The sequence below is a fragment of the Thermobia domestica genome, chromosome 10, assembly GCF_964235325.1.
Source record: "Thermobia domestica chromosome 10, izTheDome1.hap1.1, whole genome shotgun sequence".
Classification (NCBI taxonomy): domain Eukaryota; kingdom Metazoa; phylum Arthropoda; class Insecta; order Zygentoma; family Lepismatidae; genus Thermobia; species Thermobia domestica.
The window spans coordinates 119,086,952-119,105,862 of record NC_137463.1 but is presented as its reverse complement, the minus strand read 5'-3'; the positions used below and the strand labels follow the sequence as shown (position 1 = coordinate 119,105,862).

The 18,911-nt window shown below is 36.0% G+C and overlaps 1 protein-coding gene across 1 annotated transcript in view; it reads left to right on the top strand.

The window, feature by feature from the left end:
- Nucleotides 1-18,911, top strand: part of LOC145662069 (U-scoloptoxin(16)-Er13a-like) — a 45,703-nt gene that overhangs the window by 14,956 nt on the left and 11,836 nt on the right. The window contains exons 2-3 of the mRNA XM_081727406.1: nucleotides 14,430-14,515; nucleotides 18,363-18,492. Of these exons, the coding sequence (XP_081583532.1) occupies nucleotides 14,434-14,515; nucleotides 18,363-18,492 (212 nt within the window). The 5' untranslated portion in view covers nucleotides 14,430-14,433. The remainder of the gene's footprint in view (nucleotides 1-14,429; nucleotides 14,516-18,362; nucleotides 18,493-18,911) is intronic.

The following is an 18,911-nucleotide window of genomic DNA, read 5'->3' as shown; positions in this document are numbered from 1 at the left end:
AAAATATTCTTGTTAGCTTTAATGTGTAAATGAATAATAATAATAATAATAATAGAAGTACATTTTAAAAATGAAACTACGATGGTTCTGCTGATAAAAATAATCTCGCAAAACAAAATGCAAGTCAAAACGCCTCTACCTGATTTTTTGCATAAAGTTTTACAAGAGATACTAAAACTGATAAGTAACAAAAGTGAAGGTAACACTGAAAAAAGTAATGAAAAGATTAAGAGATTTTACAAAACACTGTAACCTGTAAAATAAAATGAATGTTTGACCAACATTGATTTTTCCTTGGTATGTCTAAGGTTAAATACGATCTTTTTGTGACTTTCTCATGATATCAGTCGCTCTGTAGATCCTAAGAAGCGTATTCTACCTGATTTTTTTATTCGTCGCAGAGGCATGGATATTTTCTTTTTTTCTCTCTCTTTGCTACACTGATATGTTTCGAACAAACTATTGCACCGGTAGAACGCCTTGTGTTGTTCTCAACCAGTCGACCTTAACAGTATTGTTGGTTGTCCTACGTTGCAGGATATGAAAAATTGAAGTGTGAATGCACTTTTGATCGCGTGTATACATTTTCAGCATACGTATTTCCAATATTGTGCAACACTATACCACAACACTTCACTGTTATGTTTATTGATAACAGTGCACTTTAAATCTGAGCACATTTGTATATGGTGCTATTTCAAACAAAATACTTTTATGCTCAGTTGGTAACACTGCTTCATCTATAGGAACACTGTTTTTGGTTTTCGATACGGAATTTTATTCTCATTATACTGCGCAACTTTTGGTATGATTGGTTTAGCGGTTTTCAAGATATTTACTTTAAATGTGCATAATCTATCTATTAAAATGCTACAGTACCAATTAAGAGCGACCGAGCTCTAACCTATAACCTTAGCTTTCAAACATTTGATTTACGGTTATTTGTGATTTCACGTTTATAACAAAGACAAATATTTTTAAAAGAGGCTATTTTAAATAAATTACTTAAAGAACATTTTTCACAAAGTTTATCCTTTTAAATTATTGTTCAAAGGCCTTTGCCTTTAATAAGCCATCTTCGAAATAAATGCAAATGAATTCTGCTGCCATCTTTGGAGCTCTTTTAAACTACATTTATATGTTTGTGTCCAATCCTTTCAACAATGACATCTCGGAAACTACAGGCTGTAGAAAGATGACGTTTTCACTGATCGATTGAAAATTTGATGTAGATTGTCCAGTTCTAATTGAATATTTAAAAAACATGGGCACTTTTTCTTTATTACATTTTTACGGGTACATTGGAAGTGTTGAAATTTAAAAAAGAAAAACTAAAGCGTCACATCTTAAGCATTATACATTCCAACATCACACTGTTGTATACAGGGGTTGTATATGTCTCAGGCGTTTGTTTCATGGCCAAATAATAAGGGAAAAGGAAGGATAACCATTTCTCCAGCCTAAGATGAACCTTATTATTATATTTTTTTTGGAAGTGTTTTGCCCAATGAACACCATACTATATAACTGACATTATAATTAATTTTGTATGTAATGTATTTGCTTATTACATACTGCATGCAAGAAGAAAGAAACCACTGGTCATACATGAATTAGAAACTCCAACCGGAAGCAGGCTCAAATCTTGCAAACGGTGCGAGATATTGAGAAAAATTAATCGAAAAAATACCTCTTTATAATACTCCTTGGCTTTTTTTAATCAATGCGTCTTTCACTTGTGTCTGTAAAGGGACAGGTACAGATGTTGTAAGGAATGAGAAGGAGATTTATGCTCATATGCGAATGATGGTGTGTAGAGAGCGCAGGTTCAGCTAGTTCCATTATATATATTTTTAGGATATTCAAATGTTAAAGTTCCGTAGGTCCTACCCTTCTAGTCCATATCACCTTAAATTTTGCTCATTTTCATTTCCCATTATGCTCTATCAGATGTGCTATGTAGCAATGAGATTTGAGCGACATCTTTTGCTATGTGGCGCCGGATTGGGAGGGCACAAAATTGTGCAAATGTTTGGGGAAGCGTTTTGGTTTGGTTGGTCCGGAGGCGCTAAGGCGAGTTCTTGTCCCGGGCGATAACTAGCGTAGTTGCATCGCTGTACTCATACATTTATTTTCTAAAACTATACAGATCTACAACGCATTAAAGATATCTTTCTGCACTGTTATGAGTTTAGCTGATTTTATATATTCAGTTAAATCACATTCATATATTTTTTTAAAAAATAATTAATCATGACTCTAAACAAAACAACTTAATCAAAGCTCACTTCCACAAAACTAGTTGTGAAGTTCACAATTAGAAACGGTAAAAAATGTCTGGTATAGGATATAGTTCTTTCAGCAACTTTAGCTATAATATTTGATGGCGACGGGCCTAATTAAATAACAAGTTACACAAATCAGAGATCACAATGCGACGCATGGAAAATCCAACAAGCAATTATAATTATTAATTGCGATGCAAAAAATATCGAAATATCGAAAACGGTATCGATATTTCTGAACATTGAAACTTCTGTCTTACTCATACCAAAATATTGATATATCGAAATACGGGAAAACCAAAATATCGATATACCAAAAACCAAAATATCAATATATCGAAATACGGAAAAACCAAAATATCGATATACCGAAAGTACCGAACGTTTCAGAAAATATATATTTACGGAAATGTAGAAATACAGATCGATTTCTGAATGATATTTTTCATATTTTTACTTCTATTGTTAAACCTGAATTTTATAATCTACCCTTCTCTACTTTACGAACAAGAAAAAACATATTAGAAAATATCTTCCTTGCATGCATAAATACCTTTTATCATAATACGACTTGCGGTCCTTTTGCACTTCCTCTTGGAATAACGTTATATATTCTCAACGTATGTTCTGTGTAGTGCAAGGACGCAAAATACCAAAACTCAAAAGTCGAAACTAGAATTTGCTCTGCTGCGTTACCAGTTTATATAGCTGTATTGTGAAAACCGATTTCATAGGGTTTTTTTCACATGAAATGCATACGAATTCTCAAGACATACAGTAATATTTTAGACTGATTTATTTGTTATTTTCAAACTTTTTTTTATCTTCACTTAAACATACGTAACACTGAGAATGTCTAGTTATGGTTATTTTGTCATCATTGTTGCCTACTTTAATTTTCTGGTGTATTCTTCCGCATTTACTGTTTTCGGATCAAAAGATCCAATATATTTCAATCAGAAATTTTCTTGTAGGCCTTATATCTGAAGAACTACATATAGTGTAACCACGCCCAAATTATCACTTAACTCAGTATGATGATCCTTACTCTGTAGAACACACGAAAACTCGATTTAGTGGCAGTTCAAAAATTTTGTAGCCCCTGATCCAGAAACTAATTATTGACCTACAAAAATATTGTTGTAGGTTTTATATCTGGAGAACTACATTGTGTAGCCAAATTATAACAAAATACTTTGGATAGTGTAATAATTACCTGTACCTTGGGCAGAAAGTGCTCATACATATGCACTATACTTCATAGAATGTTAATTTAATAATAACAGAAGAAGAATGTTTTTAAGATATGTAAATTATTTATTATGGGATAGTTGTTGCTATATACATGTTTATGGATACCTAGTCAGCAAGTTTGTGTGCTTGACAGTTTGAAGGAAAATATATTATAAAGTATATCAGCTAATAAACCATTTTAGCAACGTTCATCGACGTTATCATTCTAATGGAAAAGGTGAGAATAATGCTATATAATTATTAAAGATAATTTTTACATGCAAACAAATACTACCACTCAATATTTGTATATCTTACTTAGACGAACCAGGTTGACGACTACCCTTGGTGAGTCGTTATAAAAATTTTGGTGCCTTCACACCGGGATTAGTTAAAAATTTTGGTTTACCTCACCCGGGATTTTTCATAAATTCTTACCCCGAAGTAAAGTAAGGGTGAATTTACTTTTACAATTAAGTTAATGAATACAAATTTGACCATACTGAGAAGTGGTAGAATAATTGTAAGGAAAATGGACACTGAAATAATGGAGAATGAATCCATTAATAGTGACAACGGTGAACCTAGTGTAACATCAGGATTGACATCGGAAGACCGAATCTTGCTAGTCTTACAGCGGCAATTGATGCAGATGTCTACCGAGTTAAAGCAGACGATGAAGCATCACTCTGAAGAATCCAACAAGCAATATGAAGAATTGAAGCAGACGTCTACCGAGTTAAAGCAGACGATAGAACAGAACTCCGAAAAATCCAACAAGCAATACGAAGAATTAAGTAGACGAATAGAACAGAAGTCTGATGAATCTAACAAGCAATACGAAGAATTGAAGCAGACGATAGAACAGAAGATGGAACAGAAGTCGGATGAAACGAAACAATTAATTATCCAGACGATGAGCGATATCACCTCGCAGTTCGAGGAAAAGTTAAAAGGAATATCGGAGGGATGCCAGGGTAATCACAATCACCTGAGACAAGAAATCAGCGATATAAAAAAGGATTTAGAAGTAACCGAATCTTCTGTTCAACAACAAAAGATCCAGGTCATCAATAATTCTAACAATATACGTGCAAATACGCAATTGATAGCTACGTTACAGGAAGAAATTAGAATGCTACAGGTTAAGGACAACACATACCGTAATAACATGTGTAGTGATCGCATGGAGTTTCCCCACTCACCAGAGATGAACTCGCCTTCGCCGGTGTCTGATGAAGATATTATACTGGAAGAAATACATCCGAAGAGTACAGATGGGCGAAACATAGATGGTGTAACGACACATCACGTCATGAATAGGAACTGTCACCCAATGGGTACATGGAATGATAAAAGGAAGGTAAAATTAAGTGTTAAGATGAGTGAAATACGAGCCATGAGTAAATTCAGTGGTAAGTGTAACGAGAATGCTACTTCTTTCTTAGAAAAATTCCAGGACGAGTGCAATATTATGTGTATAGATAGATCACAATATATGAAATTAATCCCTCATGTACTACTCCCACCTTGTTCATTATGGTTTAAAGCAGTACGTGATCACATCAGTACATATGAGGAATTCAAAGCGGCACTAATCGCCAATTATGAAAATGACTTTTTGCTTGCGAATAGAGATGCCACCATTAGAAATCAACACTTCAATCCTCGATTGCATAAATCTGTTGTAGAGTTTGTTGTAAATACATACAACGAATTAAAGGTCGTTAATCCATTGCAATCGGAATCGAGAATAATAGCATCAATTCGAAATCTGCTTCCATTTAAATTACAACAGATCTTATTTTCCACACAGTGTATGAGTTTCAACCATTTATTAATGCTTGTCCAATGCTATGAAACTCAATACCATGCTATGAATCAACAAGCAGGAATGGGTAAAAATAAGAATAATTCAGATCATTTTGTGCCTGTTCGGAATTTGAATATCCGAAGTGTGAACAATACGGAACATAACCTAAGCCGAGTAAATTCTAGCAGTCAAAACGAGCAAAATAGACAAAGTTATGTAGGGAATCCGCCTAACCTAATTAATCGTAGCAATCCATATGTTAGACCATATAATCAAAATAGGTTTAAAAATAGACGGAATGTATGGCGAAATTCCAGCAATACAGCGAACTACGTGGATAGACATAATTGGAGATCAAGAGATGGCACTTCACATCCGGATCCAGGTATTGAAGTAATTCCTGTACAGAACAGTAATAGGGGACATAATAATGATTGTGCAGTACAATGTACTTTATTAGATTCATATGCAAGTATGAATGTAACCTGATTACCGTTAATGAAATTAAGTTAAATTCATATCAGTTATAGATTTTCATGAACATTTATTTTATTTTTATTCAATTTAATTCTCTTTAATTCTCATTAATCAATGATAATTCTCAAATGTTTTTAATATATGTAAGAATTATAATTCGATTCATAAATGATTAAAAGCAAAGGTTATTTATATTAGATTGATTTGTGTAAAAAAAACTTAACTGTCAAAGATTATGTTAAGAAGAAGATCTATTCTATAAAACTAAATATTCGACAACTATCTTGAATGAGATTCTTCTATGTTGTGATGCTTTATTAATCTAATGTCTATTTTAAAATATCACCTAAAATGATTATCATATAATGCGCCCTGACTATTTGTAACTCATGTTTGTCCCTTACGATTTTTGAATTCGCACCCTTCAACGATTAAATAAATGAGCGACGATATTTTTAATAAGAAAATATAATAATAATATAATGAATGTAATTAAAAATAAGTATTGATGAAGTGTAATATTTGTTATAAATATATATATATATATATATATATGAAATGTAATGAAGATATATATGAGGTGCGATCAAAATGTGATGGACATATGCAATGTAAGAACAGTATTGTAAACGGACCAGTGGTTCTTGAACATAAAAGCCAAACTCGCTTATGACTTTTATATTCAGTCCATTTGTCGGGCGACATTTTTATATAACAAAATACTTTGGATAGTGTAATAATTACCTGTACCTTGGGCAGAAAGTGCTCATACATATGCACTATACTTCATAGAATGTTAATTTAATAATAACAGAAGAAGAATGTTTTTAAGATATGTAAATTATTTATTATGGGATAGTTGTTGCTATATACATGTTTATGGATACCTAGTCAGCAAGTTTGTGTGCTTGACAGTTTGAAGGAAAATATATTATAAAGTATATCAGCTAATAAACCATTTTAGCAACGTTCATCGACGTTATCATTCTAATGGAAAAGGTGAGAATAATGCTATATAATTATTAAAGATAATTTTTACATGCAAACAAATACTACCACTCAATATTTGTATATCTTACTTAGACGAACCAGGTTGACGACTACCCTTGGTGAGTCGTTATAAAATCCAAACTATAAGCTAATTCAGCATGATGTACTTATTTCGTAAAAAAAAAAAAAAAAAAAACTCGATTTAGGAGCCGTACAAAAATTTTGTGGCCCCTGATCCAGAAACTAATTATTAGTCAAGAACGCAATCTTTTGATTCATTTTTTGGTTTCCTAAAATTTTTGTTCAGTATTGTATGATATTCTTCTATTTCTCGATTTTCTGGTAATTTATGATATTTCTTGATTGTTTATTTGTACTGGTGTTTAGCATCCCTTTTAGCATCAAGGTCATATGAAACGTGGACATACACTTTAGCATGGGATCCAACCCACATGAGCTTCTACCAGGAAATAACCTGTGCCCTTCTCGCCATAGGCGCATAGGTTAACTATACAGTGACGAGGGAGCTCTTAGATATTTCTCTTCTGTTATGTATTGACAGTCATCGGTACCTAAAACCTGTCGAAAATCGATGTGTAAATGCTAGTATCGAGCAGCCATATTGATAAATACGACAATAAAAGGATGAGAAAACTGTAGTTGTTAATCAAAATTAGAAAATAAGTTCATTTTACAAAGATATATGACTGCTTACTTTTGTGTTCTTTGGATGAATCTGCTGAAAATAGATCGCATTTTCCGATCATAAATCGTTATCCGATATCGAAAATATACATCTTCCCTTTGAAGGAAGGAAAAGAGGAGGAGTGTTCTATTACAACCAATTAAAGGGCTTTTACTTTTCATCCACATTATTTCTAAAAGTGGTTCTAAACCTTGCGCAAACGACTGTCGCGCAGATAAATTGAGGTCCTTTATGAAGGCTGTCGAGCAACTCACTTTTTCATGTCAACTACTCTGTGGATTCAACTTGTTCTCCGGAGACGGCGAAGTAAACCTTCTTTTCTATTGAAAAGTATATGAAATGTCTTACTGTCTAAACCCCGATGTAAGCCTTATTCAATCTGCGAATTTATTACATATTCTGTGCGACTGATCCGTTCTAAGTAGTCAGGAGGCACGGTGACTCAGTGGTAGAGCACTTACTTCTGGTGCATGGGGCTATTGGTTGGATTCCTGGCCAACGTAGTTTGTGGTAAACATAATCATATCAGTCGATTTTTTCAGGATACCTCTGTTTCCTCCGACGCACTCATTCAATTACTTCTTCTATCATCATTAATTTCCTTAAAAATTCGCCTCCCTTAGCCTAAAGGGCATAATGGAGGGACGTTAAACCGAACTATTTTATTTTATTGTTAATTTCAATTCTAACAAGGCTATAATATTTTTTTTTCTTTCAAGAGTCTATTATCTTAGAAAAAACTTGAATCAGCGATGACCAGGCACGTTGAACCAGCGATACAGATTACTGTCATATGATATACTTTTTCCAGAGAACACGATGAAGTTACTTTGGAAAAATTGATCTGCAAAATATAAGCAAAACCATTAAGGCCGCTCTTTAGAAAATTACTTTCTATTTTTACCCTTAAGTAAACCAGGCCTACCCTTATTTTTATGAATAGGACGAGAACTGGAGAATCGCATAAAAATCTTAAGTTTAAATTTTTGTTTAGATACGTTGAACGGTATAGCGTCTAGGCGACTGTACGTCAGGACGAATGGATGAACAAACGAACAGGTGTCGAAAAATGACTTTCTTGTTATCTATGGGCCATGTAATTCCTTTGAAACTTCAAATTATGATTTTTTTTCACGATCACAATACTATATATTCTCCTTTTATAGTTCAAAAGTAAAAAAAATGAGAAAGAGAACCTCTGTCACAATATTCATATCATAGTTTTTAATGTCTAAAAACAAGTGAACTTACATTAATGCATACAGACTTTTATGATTCCGCGTCTTACTTTATTTTTAACGGATTCAGTACTGTTCGCAGCATATAGGAAAGAGAAAGAGATGTTACAATGTGCAACAACTACAAAATGCAATTAGGATGGTGTTGATGTTACAATGTACAACAACTACAAAATGCAATTAGGATGGTGTTGCAGAACTCTATACGAAATTGCAAAGTCATATAATGTACCGAGGAACACCTTAAAGGATACTTTTAGTTGACTACTTAATAGCAAAGGCGTAGTGGACAACAAAATCATAGCAGTAGACATTGCTAAATTCAGTTAGTCTTTTGTTGTTACCAAGGAAGTAGAGACTAAGCTTAAGCTACTGGCTTTCATGATTCAGATACAAGAACTGAGTAGTTTACTAACCGTCTGACAAGTGAAAGAAACATCGTTAGTTGTGTAAGGTAAAATCTAAAACAAAGAAAGGAATGGTAGTGACTGGATTGAATGTTTACTCTGTTGGCAGCCAGATTAGTGAGGTCCGTAAGTGCAATAATTTGTATGGATCGTGCATTTCCGGTTACCAGCACGAAATTTGGTCAGAGCGTTTAACGCGACATGTAAATGAGAAAAAAGCCTGGAGACAGCTTCTCAATATGTTTCATGTGACTCTGGGCGCCATCTTGAAAATTGGCCTACTTTTCACAAGTTCCCCAAATTTTGTCCGGTTTACACCATCTTTGTGCTCAAATTCACAGGCAAAACGACTATAGAAGAATGTCAACTGCTAGACAATAACGGCAATAGCTTTAATTTCTTGAGGGGGCTAGTGAAAGGGCACAGGTATTCTGGGGGGGCAGTTATTTTGTGTACACCAAAAATAAGAGTATTGTGTTACTTGACCTATATATCAAATCAACATCTCTGGGAAGGGGACTCACGACAGGCCCGTACCCACGGGGATCATGGGGGACCACCCTCTAAATTTCTACTGCCCCCCTAAAGTTTTCACGGTAGGCTTGCAAGAGCAGATATTACAGTTAATATATGTTGTTACTGCACTTGGTACTGTTTGTGAAAAGTGTGCGTGATGGTAATTTCATGCTTTATGTAGAAGTACTCCAGTCCATGTGTCCTTGATACTTAGCTTTGGATCACGTACACTACGGGTGATGCTTACCAGTCTTTCTTCATACTCTGAAGCAACTTCCAGTTCGTCATCCTGATGTATTTAAGGAATCCTCTAAGGGACATTTCACCAGTAGGAAATCTTACAGGCACTTTTCATGTATGTCAGACGACCAGCTTCACGAACAGAACAACGAACTGATAAAAGAAAGTGGTTCTCTATAGGGAGCTTCCGATAACCCATTTACTCTTTTGAAGAAAATAGTCAGTTGTTCCGAAGTCGCTCGTTTACTGGCTGAGTATGAAGACAGCTACTCTGCTGAGTTGCACGTATCGAGATCACACCACGAGGACACGGATGCATTCCAAAGCAAGTACAGACACATGTGAAGAACCTAATTGATGTATTTCGTGATACTGGTAATCCTTTTGAAGAAGAGCATCTGTCTACAGTTGGGTTCACCAGACGTATAGCGCCAGAAAATAAGTGTCAGTCTGTCCGCATCGCAGCTACCACAGGAGCCAAAATGTATGAGGACTTCGTTTATAACCGTCTAATGACATGCAAACAGTCCATACACGATGCTATAAAGAAAGTTAACATGCAGATTTTCCACTGTAGCCTGTTGAAAGTTCGTTGCAAAGATAAGATGAAACTTGCTGGTGCACACAAAGATTCTAAACTGTTCTGCAAGATGTTTATAGCATGCCAGGAAAGGGAGAGCGATATCAGAGAATTTTGTCTCATGAGAACACAACTTACCCTCCATCAATATCTGAATTTGGAGATCTCACACTTCCTACCTCTAAATCAGATATTTTGAAATGTTTTGAAAAATTTGATTGGTGTACAAGTACTATCATCCCCCATTCCTCTTGTCTTGTCGTCTGTAGAGCGATGCTGGTGTACTGCAACCAGGAGCAGCGAAAACATTTGCAGAATAAGCCGCAGTTGCTAATAACTGCGTTTCTTTCACACTTCGAGACACTAAACGCTTAGACGTGGTCTTTGACCGCTACATTGAAAAGAGCTTGAAAACACAGACGCGTCAGAAGCGTGGGCAGGGCAACCGCTTTGTTGTCAAGTGAATGGGACCGCTTCCAAACCATTTCCAGAAGTTCCTTGCAAACGATGACAACAAGGAAAGGCTATTTCATTACCTCACCGAAATAATAACTGCAGCTGATATTTCAGAAAGAGAAATATTCTGCACAAGAGGAAATCAAGTCTTATCCTCTTCCTCAGACTTAGATATTACTGGTATTTCTCCTCATCCCACATAGAAGTTGATGGAAGAATCCTTCTGCACGTCCGTCATGCCACAGAGAAGGGACACAAAAGCACAGTTGACTGTGATGTTGTTATCGCTCTCTTTGCGTTTCTGCATCTGTCACCCACTCTGGAGAAACTATGGATTGATTTTGGTTTTGCAAAAATGCGACGTTTCATTCCTATGCACACCATGTGCAGGAACTCACCTTCTGGAACGATAGATTTGATGTCGTTTTTTCACAGCTTTACGGGCTGTGACACAGTCAGCCTTCCTTGTCGTTGGCAAAACAAGTGCATGGAATACGTGGATGGCGTTTAGAGAAGTGGATACAGATTTCCGGGAACTGTCAGTCGTTCATTCTCACGATGTTGTAAGCTACCAATCTCGCATGCTAATCCAGCGATTTGTGACGCTCATGTACGACATATCAAGTAATTACTTGCGAGGAAGTCAACGAAACCAGACGTATTCTATTCAGCAAGAAAAATCGCACAATAGACAGAATACATCCAACCGAAGACGCATTGAATCTCCATACAAGAAGAGCAACTCTGCAATGCAAGATCTGGCGACAGTGCCTCGAAAAAGATGTGCATGATGTTGAACCCCTGAACTCGGGTTGGAAGAAAACAGATGACGGACTCGGTTACCAACCTGTGTGGACTACGTTGAGGAGTATGTCTGATAACAGTCGACAACTAGTGATATGCCATTGCAAACTGCGCTGTACTGGGAAATGTACTTGTATTAAGAACGGCCTCGTCTGTACGTTGGTTTGCGAATGTGAAGGACAATGCTCACAGTGATATCACTATGAACACAGCAGCTGAACTTTTTTTAAAATGTGAAAGTGTATATGAGTTATGTAGATATGTAACATTGTAGCAAACGTATTAAAGTTGTAGAATTATAAATGGTATTAGTTGTAGTTGATATACAACACCTCTACAATAAAAACTCAATGAGGTCGGGTGACCGGGGAGGCCATTTATGCAGTTAACCCTTATGGGACCTTGCCTTTTAGGTAAATTTTAGAGTTTCAGTCAAGCAGCTATTGCAACGAGACTATTTATCGTAGGATCATGGTTCATACCTCGTTTTTTGTAATGAAGCTACGTTTCCAACTCTACTAGTCAAATTTCCTTATTTTGCAACTAAGGCGTAAAATTCCCGCCCAGAGTGGGAAAAACGAAAATTACAGAAAAAATTGTACCAATATCTCCCCTCGAACATGAAAGTGGTACATGACACCAACATGCAAGTGGTATCAAAAAGACTTTGCTTTATAGTGAATGGAATGAGATATGAAGAATTGTGCCCTCAAAATTAGTGTAGATGCTTTAGCCGATTTACCAATTTCCCCCAAGAACACATTGTCAGTCAATTGTTTTTCAATGAGCTTCAGCATAAAGACTATTCTTTGTAGGAACATGAACCATACCTTTTTGTCTTTGGAGTGAATCAACCTTTCGAGTGGTACAACTCTCATGTGGATACCATGTGCCCATGCACGGAAAATGACCTCCAAAGGGAAATTTTGTCAGAAAAAGTCACTCTTTTTGAAGTGTGGGTCTCTCTTCGCCCTGTGTTAACTCTTGGATCTCAAAATCGCCTAAAACATACTACATGGTGTATGTAATATTTGTGGAAAATATCAATCTCATATCTTGAAAACTAAGGGCGGTAAAGAAAATTCCCTCACATGGAAAGCATAACTCGTACTACTTTAAGGGAAAAACAAAAAACCTGACACGTCCCTATCTATCCGAGGATCATAATTCGCAAACGATTTCGTGTCAAATTAGGGTAGCTTTCAAATGATACCACTCACATGTCCCTATCGTGTACCTGACGGGGGAAACCCCGAAAAAGGGAATCATTTCCTGAAAAAATCTCACTTTTTCAATTTGCACGCGATTTTCTCGCTTCTGATACACAATAGGGAAAGTGTAATAGTACAGTTGGAAACAGTGATTCATTACAAACACAACGAGGTACGAACCATGATCCTAGAATAAATAGGAACGTGTCAAAAAAATTCCCAAAAAAGCTCTAAAATTTACCATTTCTTCTTCTTCAATGTTCGTGACGTCACCCCCCGTAGGCATCGCACGCGTGACTGAAAAATGTCCACGAAACACGTTCTTTGATGCTTCCACGCTTGAATAAACGCAAAACGCTAGGTGTGAAAAAGCTTAACTAGAGATTTATAAGGCAAATTCAAAAGGTCGACGCTATGGTACAGATCTGTACCATCGGTCCCCAAAGGGTTAAATGACTAAAATAATAAAAGTTTTGCTATTGACTGTTTCTTATTCTGTTTGGCAGCAGACTGGAGAAGAAGAAAAGTGTTTTCTAAAGCTTTCATATAAATATTTAGATAAGTTGCAAGAAGTTAGCAATTTTCCAATATGGCGTCCAGTGCCGACCATAATGATCCTACGAACTGTCTCCCGGTAATTTTCCAACCTTGATTGGACATGTAATAAAATGGCGAACTTTCATGCTGGTAACCGGAAATGCAGGATACTTACGCTAACACACCACACTAGATCCAACTGATATGTGCTGGAACAGATTGTCTACATTTTGTTTCTGAAGAATGTGAGAAAACCGTTTATAGTTTAGTTTTGGTGTTTATGGTTTAGTTTTCTTTGAATATGAAATATATACGATACTTTAATGTAGGTTTGTGTATTTACGAACGTAGTAGTGCTTTCTGCACCTTTTGTATAATCAAGTAATAAATTAATAAATTAATTACTACAATATTACCATATATATCATGGTATTAGCACGTGACAATGAATAATGCCCTTAAATTTCTCAACGTTTAATGATATTAAAGTATCCTTACTAGTATAAGTAGTAATCTCACTCATATATTATTTTCACTTCGTAATACTTATTCTTTTTGGCTGAATTATGTATTTTGGTCAAAATTATCACTATTACCAACCTTTTCCCTATATAACTGCAGCTCAAAAGTCTCTGGATGTTCATATTTGCTTTATAAAAATAGGAGATAGAATGTTTGACATAGCTTCTATATGTTCAGGAATGCACCTTGATCATATACTGAACACAATTTATCAAATCCAAAATTTGATTAAGGGGGTGTTCAGACATATTGAATTATGTGTCAAGTGCATTTAAGCTTGTACTCGAACAATTTATCAGTCTTTAACGATTGAGAGTGGTACGAATGCACAAAGTCCATCCAAAAGTATTCGTATATGATTGTTTGCTTCTTACCTATTATTCCAAGTTATATAAAATATATTTATTATTTCAGGACCATGCTTAAGGCACTGCTTATTATATCTTTTGCTTCTACAGCATTAGGCGCTGTTGGTTCTGGTAAAGCCTTTGTTCATCCAGGTAAGATGTAGTACTAAGATAAATAATTTGTCAAAGATAAATAATTTTTTGTTTGTCTGTTACTCCTAATTTCCTTTCACACATAATGTAAATGTTAGTCTTTTCAGAATTGCTGCTTTGCATGTGACAATTGAAATCGTTATTATATAAAAAATACTGCAAATAAAGTCATACCTACTAAAGTGCCTCGAGTAACTTTGTTATTTTCTCATGTACTGTATTTGAACATTTTTTTTAACGTAGTATAGATAATATCAAGATTAATCTAAGTGAAAAGAACTAAGCAAGTACTTTCCACTGTTCAACATTTCTTTGTGAATCCAATAATTACTTTCCACTGAATCCAGTAATTACATCTGCAAAAAGTATGTGAGATACCTATCTCCGCTCTCCTAGATCCGAGTATCTCAGAGAGCAATGTCAGGGTAATATTGATTGATTTATTTAGTAGATACTATAGTTAAATCCTATGAGTTATGTATCTAATAGCTCTGCATGTGCTTCATCTGTGCCTCTGTATGTGCTGTATACACAGATGTATGCATCGTCATGTCCTTCTTGACATGTTGCGCGGCATCTGAGAAGTTATCGTTCGAAACGCTTCCACCACTCTTTTGCGCGATCCTTCATCGGCCTTGTACTAACTATGAGAGACATGTAACAGTTCTTCCCCACAATGAGTCTGTCAGGGTTTCGTGGGAGCAATTTTGAGAAGAACAGATATGTTGGAAAACAGCTTCAATATTGTATATTAAAGAAATTGTAAGCAAATTGGGTTGCAGTCATGTCTTATTGTTCTTGCCAAAGCAAGTTCTAAATGCAGTAATTACCTGTGTCATTGTTAATCCTTTATATGGTCATTCTTGTACCCACACATGTGACATTAACCGTTCTTTAACTATGTAACTACAACGATTTACATCAGCCATCATTCGCAGTTAAAATAATCAATTTGATCTTAAACGCAGGGATACCAGATGTACAATGATAATTAAAATTATATTGACATTGTTCTCGGCGATAGGCAAATCAAGGCGTACGTAGACTTCTATAGTACGGGCACCCTATATAGTGCCTAAATAATGTATTTCTCTTCAATATTAAAGTTTGTTGCGAATTAACATCCTTAGCCCCTGGTATAGTGGCTATTGAATATAATTAAACTTACTGTTCTGTGTGAGTTACAACATCGTGAAAATAGTAGAGCAGAATTCGTGACGGATAATATAGCCTGTGGGCCCACCATTACAAGTCAGGACGGTTGAAACACAGCGAGACATCATGAGAATATGCCCTTGGATATCATTTGAGGTATTGCAAGCCATACGTCTTCGAAACGATGCGGCAAGTCATCAACTGTAGCTAACAGCGTTCCCATTTGTAAAAAGAGCGTGCAACTATCGATAAAACGCGTTCAACCTACGAGAGATCGGGAAACACGCTGATTAAGGAAGCAGTGAAACATTGCGTTCAGCTGGGAAGTGTAGGACCGTACGTGCAGCAAGAGAGGGTGCTTCGTTTGCCGGAGTGTAGCTACTGGCAGGAAATAATCTGACGGAACTACAATCGTGCCCGTCTCCGCTTCAATGTGCCGTTGGCTGATTAAATGTCCGACAATGCATAGATGGCACGAACAGACACTGAATCCAATGACAACCTCTCTTGACATTCAGTGATGGGCAGACGTTGCGATGCAACACGCAGCCGTCCCCACCTATAGCTACAGTAACGCCAGATACAGATGCAACCATCATGATACTGCAGACAGAAGGGCATTCGTTTGAAAAGAGGATACTCTTCTATCCATCTCTCCATCCTACTTTCTGGACACCATTGTAGTCAGTGTGGTAATTAAAAACGGGAAGAAAGGAGGGAAATTCCAAGGCAGCTCTGAACATTTCCCCGGAATCTCGTTCCCTTTGTGCTTTCTAAGGGGAACTTGGTAATGGCATCAAACCTTCATACTTTATGGAGACGCTCTCACAGAGGGTACCCAAGCACCTTTATAAACTATGTACATTAGAAAAACTGATTTTTCAAATCTTTTGTGAGAAAAATACTTGTAAACTGAGAAACCATAACCTTTCCCATATTGTACATTGTTTTTTTCCTGCGAGTAAACGTTTCTTTGTAAATACGTTGAGAAATTAACACTTAGTCTGCAAGAGTACTCTTGTAGTGTATTTTAGGCACACACTAACTCCCCCACCGAAGTGTTTCAATTTCCATACTGATTGTAGTCTCCCACCAAAGTTCTGCCAGACAACGTAGATGTATTCGTGGGGACACTTGGCACTACAGGACACTTGTGTAGGAACATCCATTGCTTGGACCAGTGTGAACTATACCCATCTAGAAAGACCACACACACAAACCATCTGTCCTCGCCGCCCGTGGTATAGCGTGGTCGTTGGGATTTTTTAGAAACACACTGGAAGTGTAGAAATTTAAAAATGTAAAGCGTCATATCCTACGAGTTATGCATTCCAACACAACATAGTTGTGTACAGGGATTGTATATCTCAGACGTTTGTTTCGGGCCAAATGATAATGAAAAACGAAGGATAACAATTTCTCCAGTCTAAGATGAATCTTTAGTGTTTGGAGTGTTTTGCCCAATGAACAAAATATATCACTCACCTTTAATTGTGTGTGTAATGTATTGTTTATTACATACTGCATTCAAGAAGAAAGAAAACACTGGTTATACATGAATTAGAAACTCCAACCGGAAGTAGGCTCAAATCTTGCAAACGGTGCAAAATATTGCAAAAATACTCGAAAAATCTCCTGTTTATGGTACCGCTTAACGATTTTTATCAAGATGTATTTCACTCGTGTCTGTAAAGGGACATGTACAAACGTTATGAGGAATGACAAGGAGATTCATACTCATATGTGAATGATACGCTGTGTAGAGAGTGCAGGTTCAGCTAGTCTCGTTTAAAATAACTGCACACGTGTTTCATCGTTTTCTAAATTCCTCTCCTAAAAGACATAAGGGAACAGTTCATATTAAAATTTTCCATTCTCTATTCATAAAATGCCTAATTTGAGAATTAACATTTGTGGTACATAGTTGCAAATATCAATTAGGTGTAACAAGTACCTAAAAGTGTAGGTAGCTGAAGTACATACTTAGCACATGAATATCATATTCGCCAAGTGTCGGGTACCTTAAAAGTAGCTGGGACACCTAAATGGCAAATCCCTAGCACATCTTGTGCTGTTAGGGTTGTTGTGAATTACTAATCATTGTGGTGACAGTCTCTCGGTGCGGAAATGTTTTAAAGCCATAAAACGGTATATGTTCAATTTTAAAACCTATAAGTTTGTATTGGAATGGCAACACTGCTTGTGTGATACTACTCCCGTGTTCTTGGTCACGTGTCCCTCTCCTGTAGTTATCAGGTTACCTGCACACATTTTTTTCATTTTCTGCCTTTCTCCGGCGTTTTAGGAGTATAACTGGGCACAGGCTCACCCGGTTACTGCCTGGTATATGTAATATACATAGGAGGTAAACAAGGCATTTCTGCACCGAGTGATTAACATCACGATGATTAGCAATCTACAATTAGTCAGGCAATTTTCATAAATGTCTAGCTGTGACAGTTCACATACATAACCTTGTGAGTCTAACGGTAGAAGTTTGATTACGCTTGCTTTGGTAAGTAAAATTATTTACTAATAATCTACCTATTAACAAGAGAAATGTACATACTAAAAAGGGTAGAGATATTTTTTTTCACAATTTACAGCAAAGAAGGACTTCAGAAAATTATATTTTTTTTTCTTAAATTTTAAACAATACATACAGAATGTTGATATTCTATTTCTAATTTAGATTATCCTGGAAAATGTTACTCGAATGTGACAAATCAAGCTTACGACGCAGGACAGCATTGGAAAGAAGGTTGCAGCGATTTTGTCTGTCTCAGTGACGACAATGGTGAACTTGCGTTCTCGTTTCGAACGTAAGTTAACAATTGTAATAGTGTAATTACGTATATACTCACTCAAGTTTAAAATTGATCTGCTTCTGTTAGAACTCTTTCCGAATTAAGCATAGAGAGTGAAATGGTTTTTAAAAAGCGTTTAAGGTGCTTGGTAGGTGATTATACTCAGAGGAACAATGAAAAATTTCCAGTAAACATGCCATCAGAATCACTTCGTTTCGGAGATACACGCTGTTAGAAGCGTGCTAAAATAAATTTACAACTGAACATTTCGAAATGTAGGAGTAATAAAACTTAAACAACAGTATGTCTTCAAAAACTCGAAATCTATGTCCAAGTATAATTATACAAGAATGTGAAATGAATATGTATGTGATTGTTTAAAGGAAGTGAGATATTTCGGGTGAGACTGAATGGTGTGAGCCTGATTCCTTTAG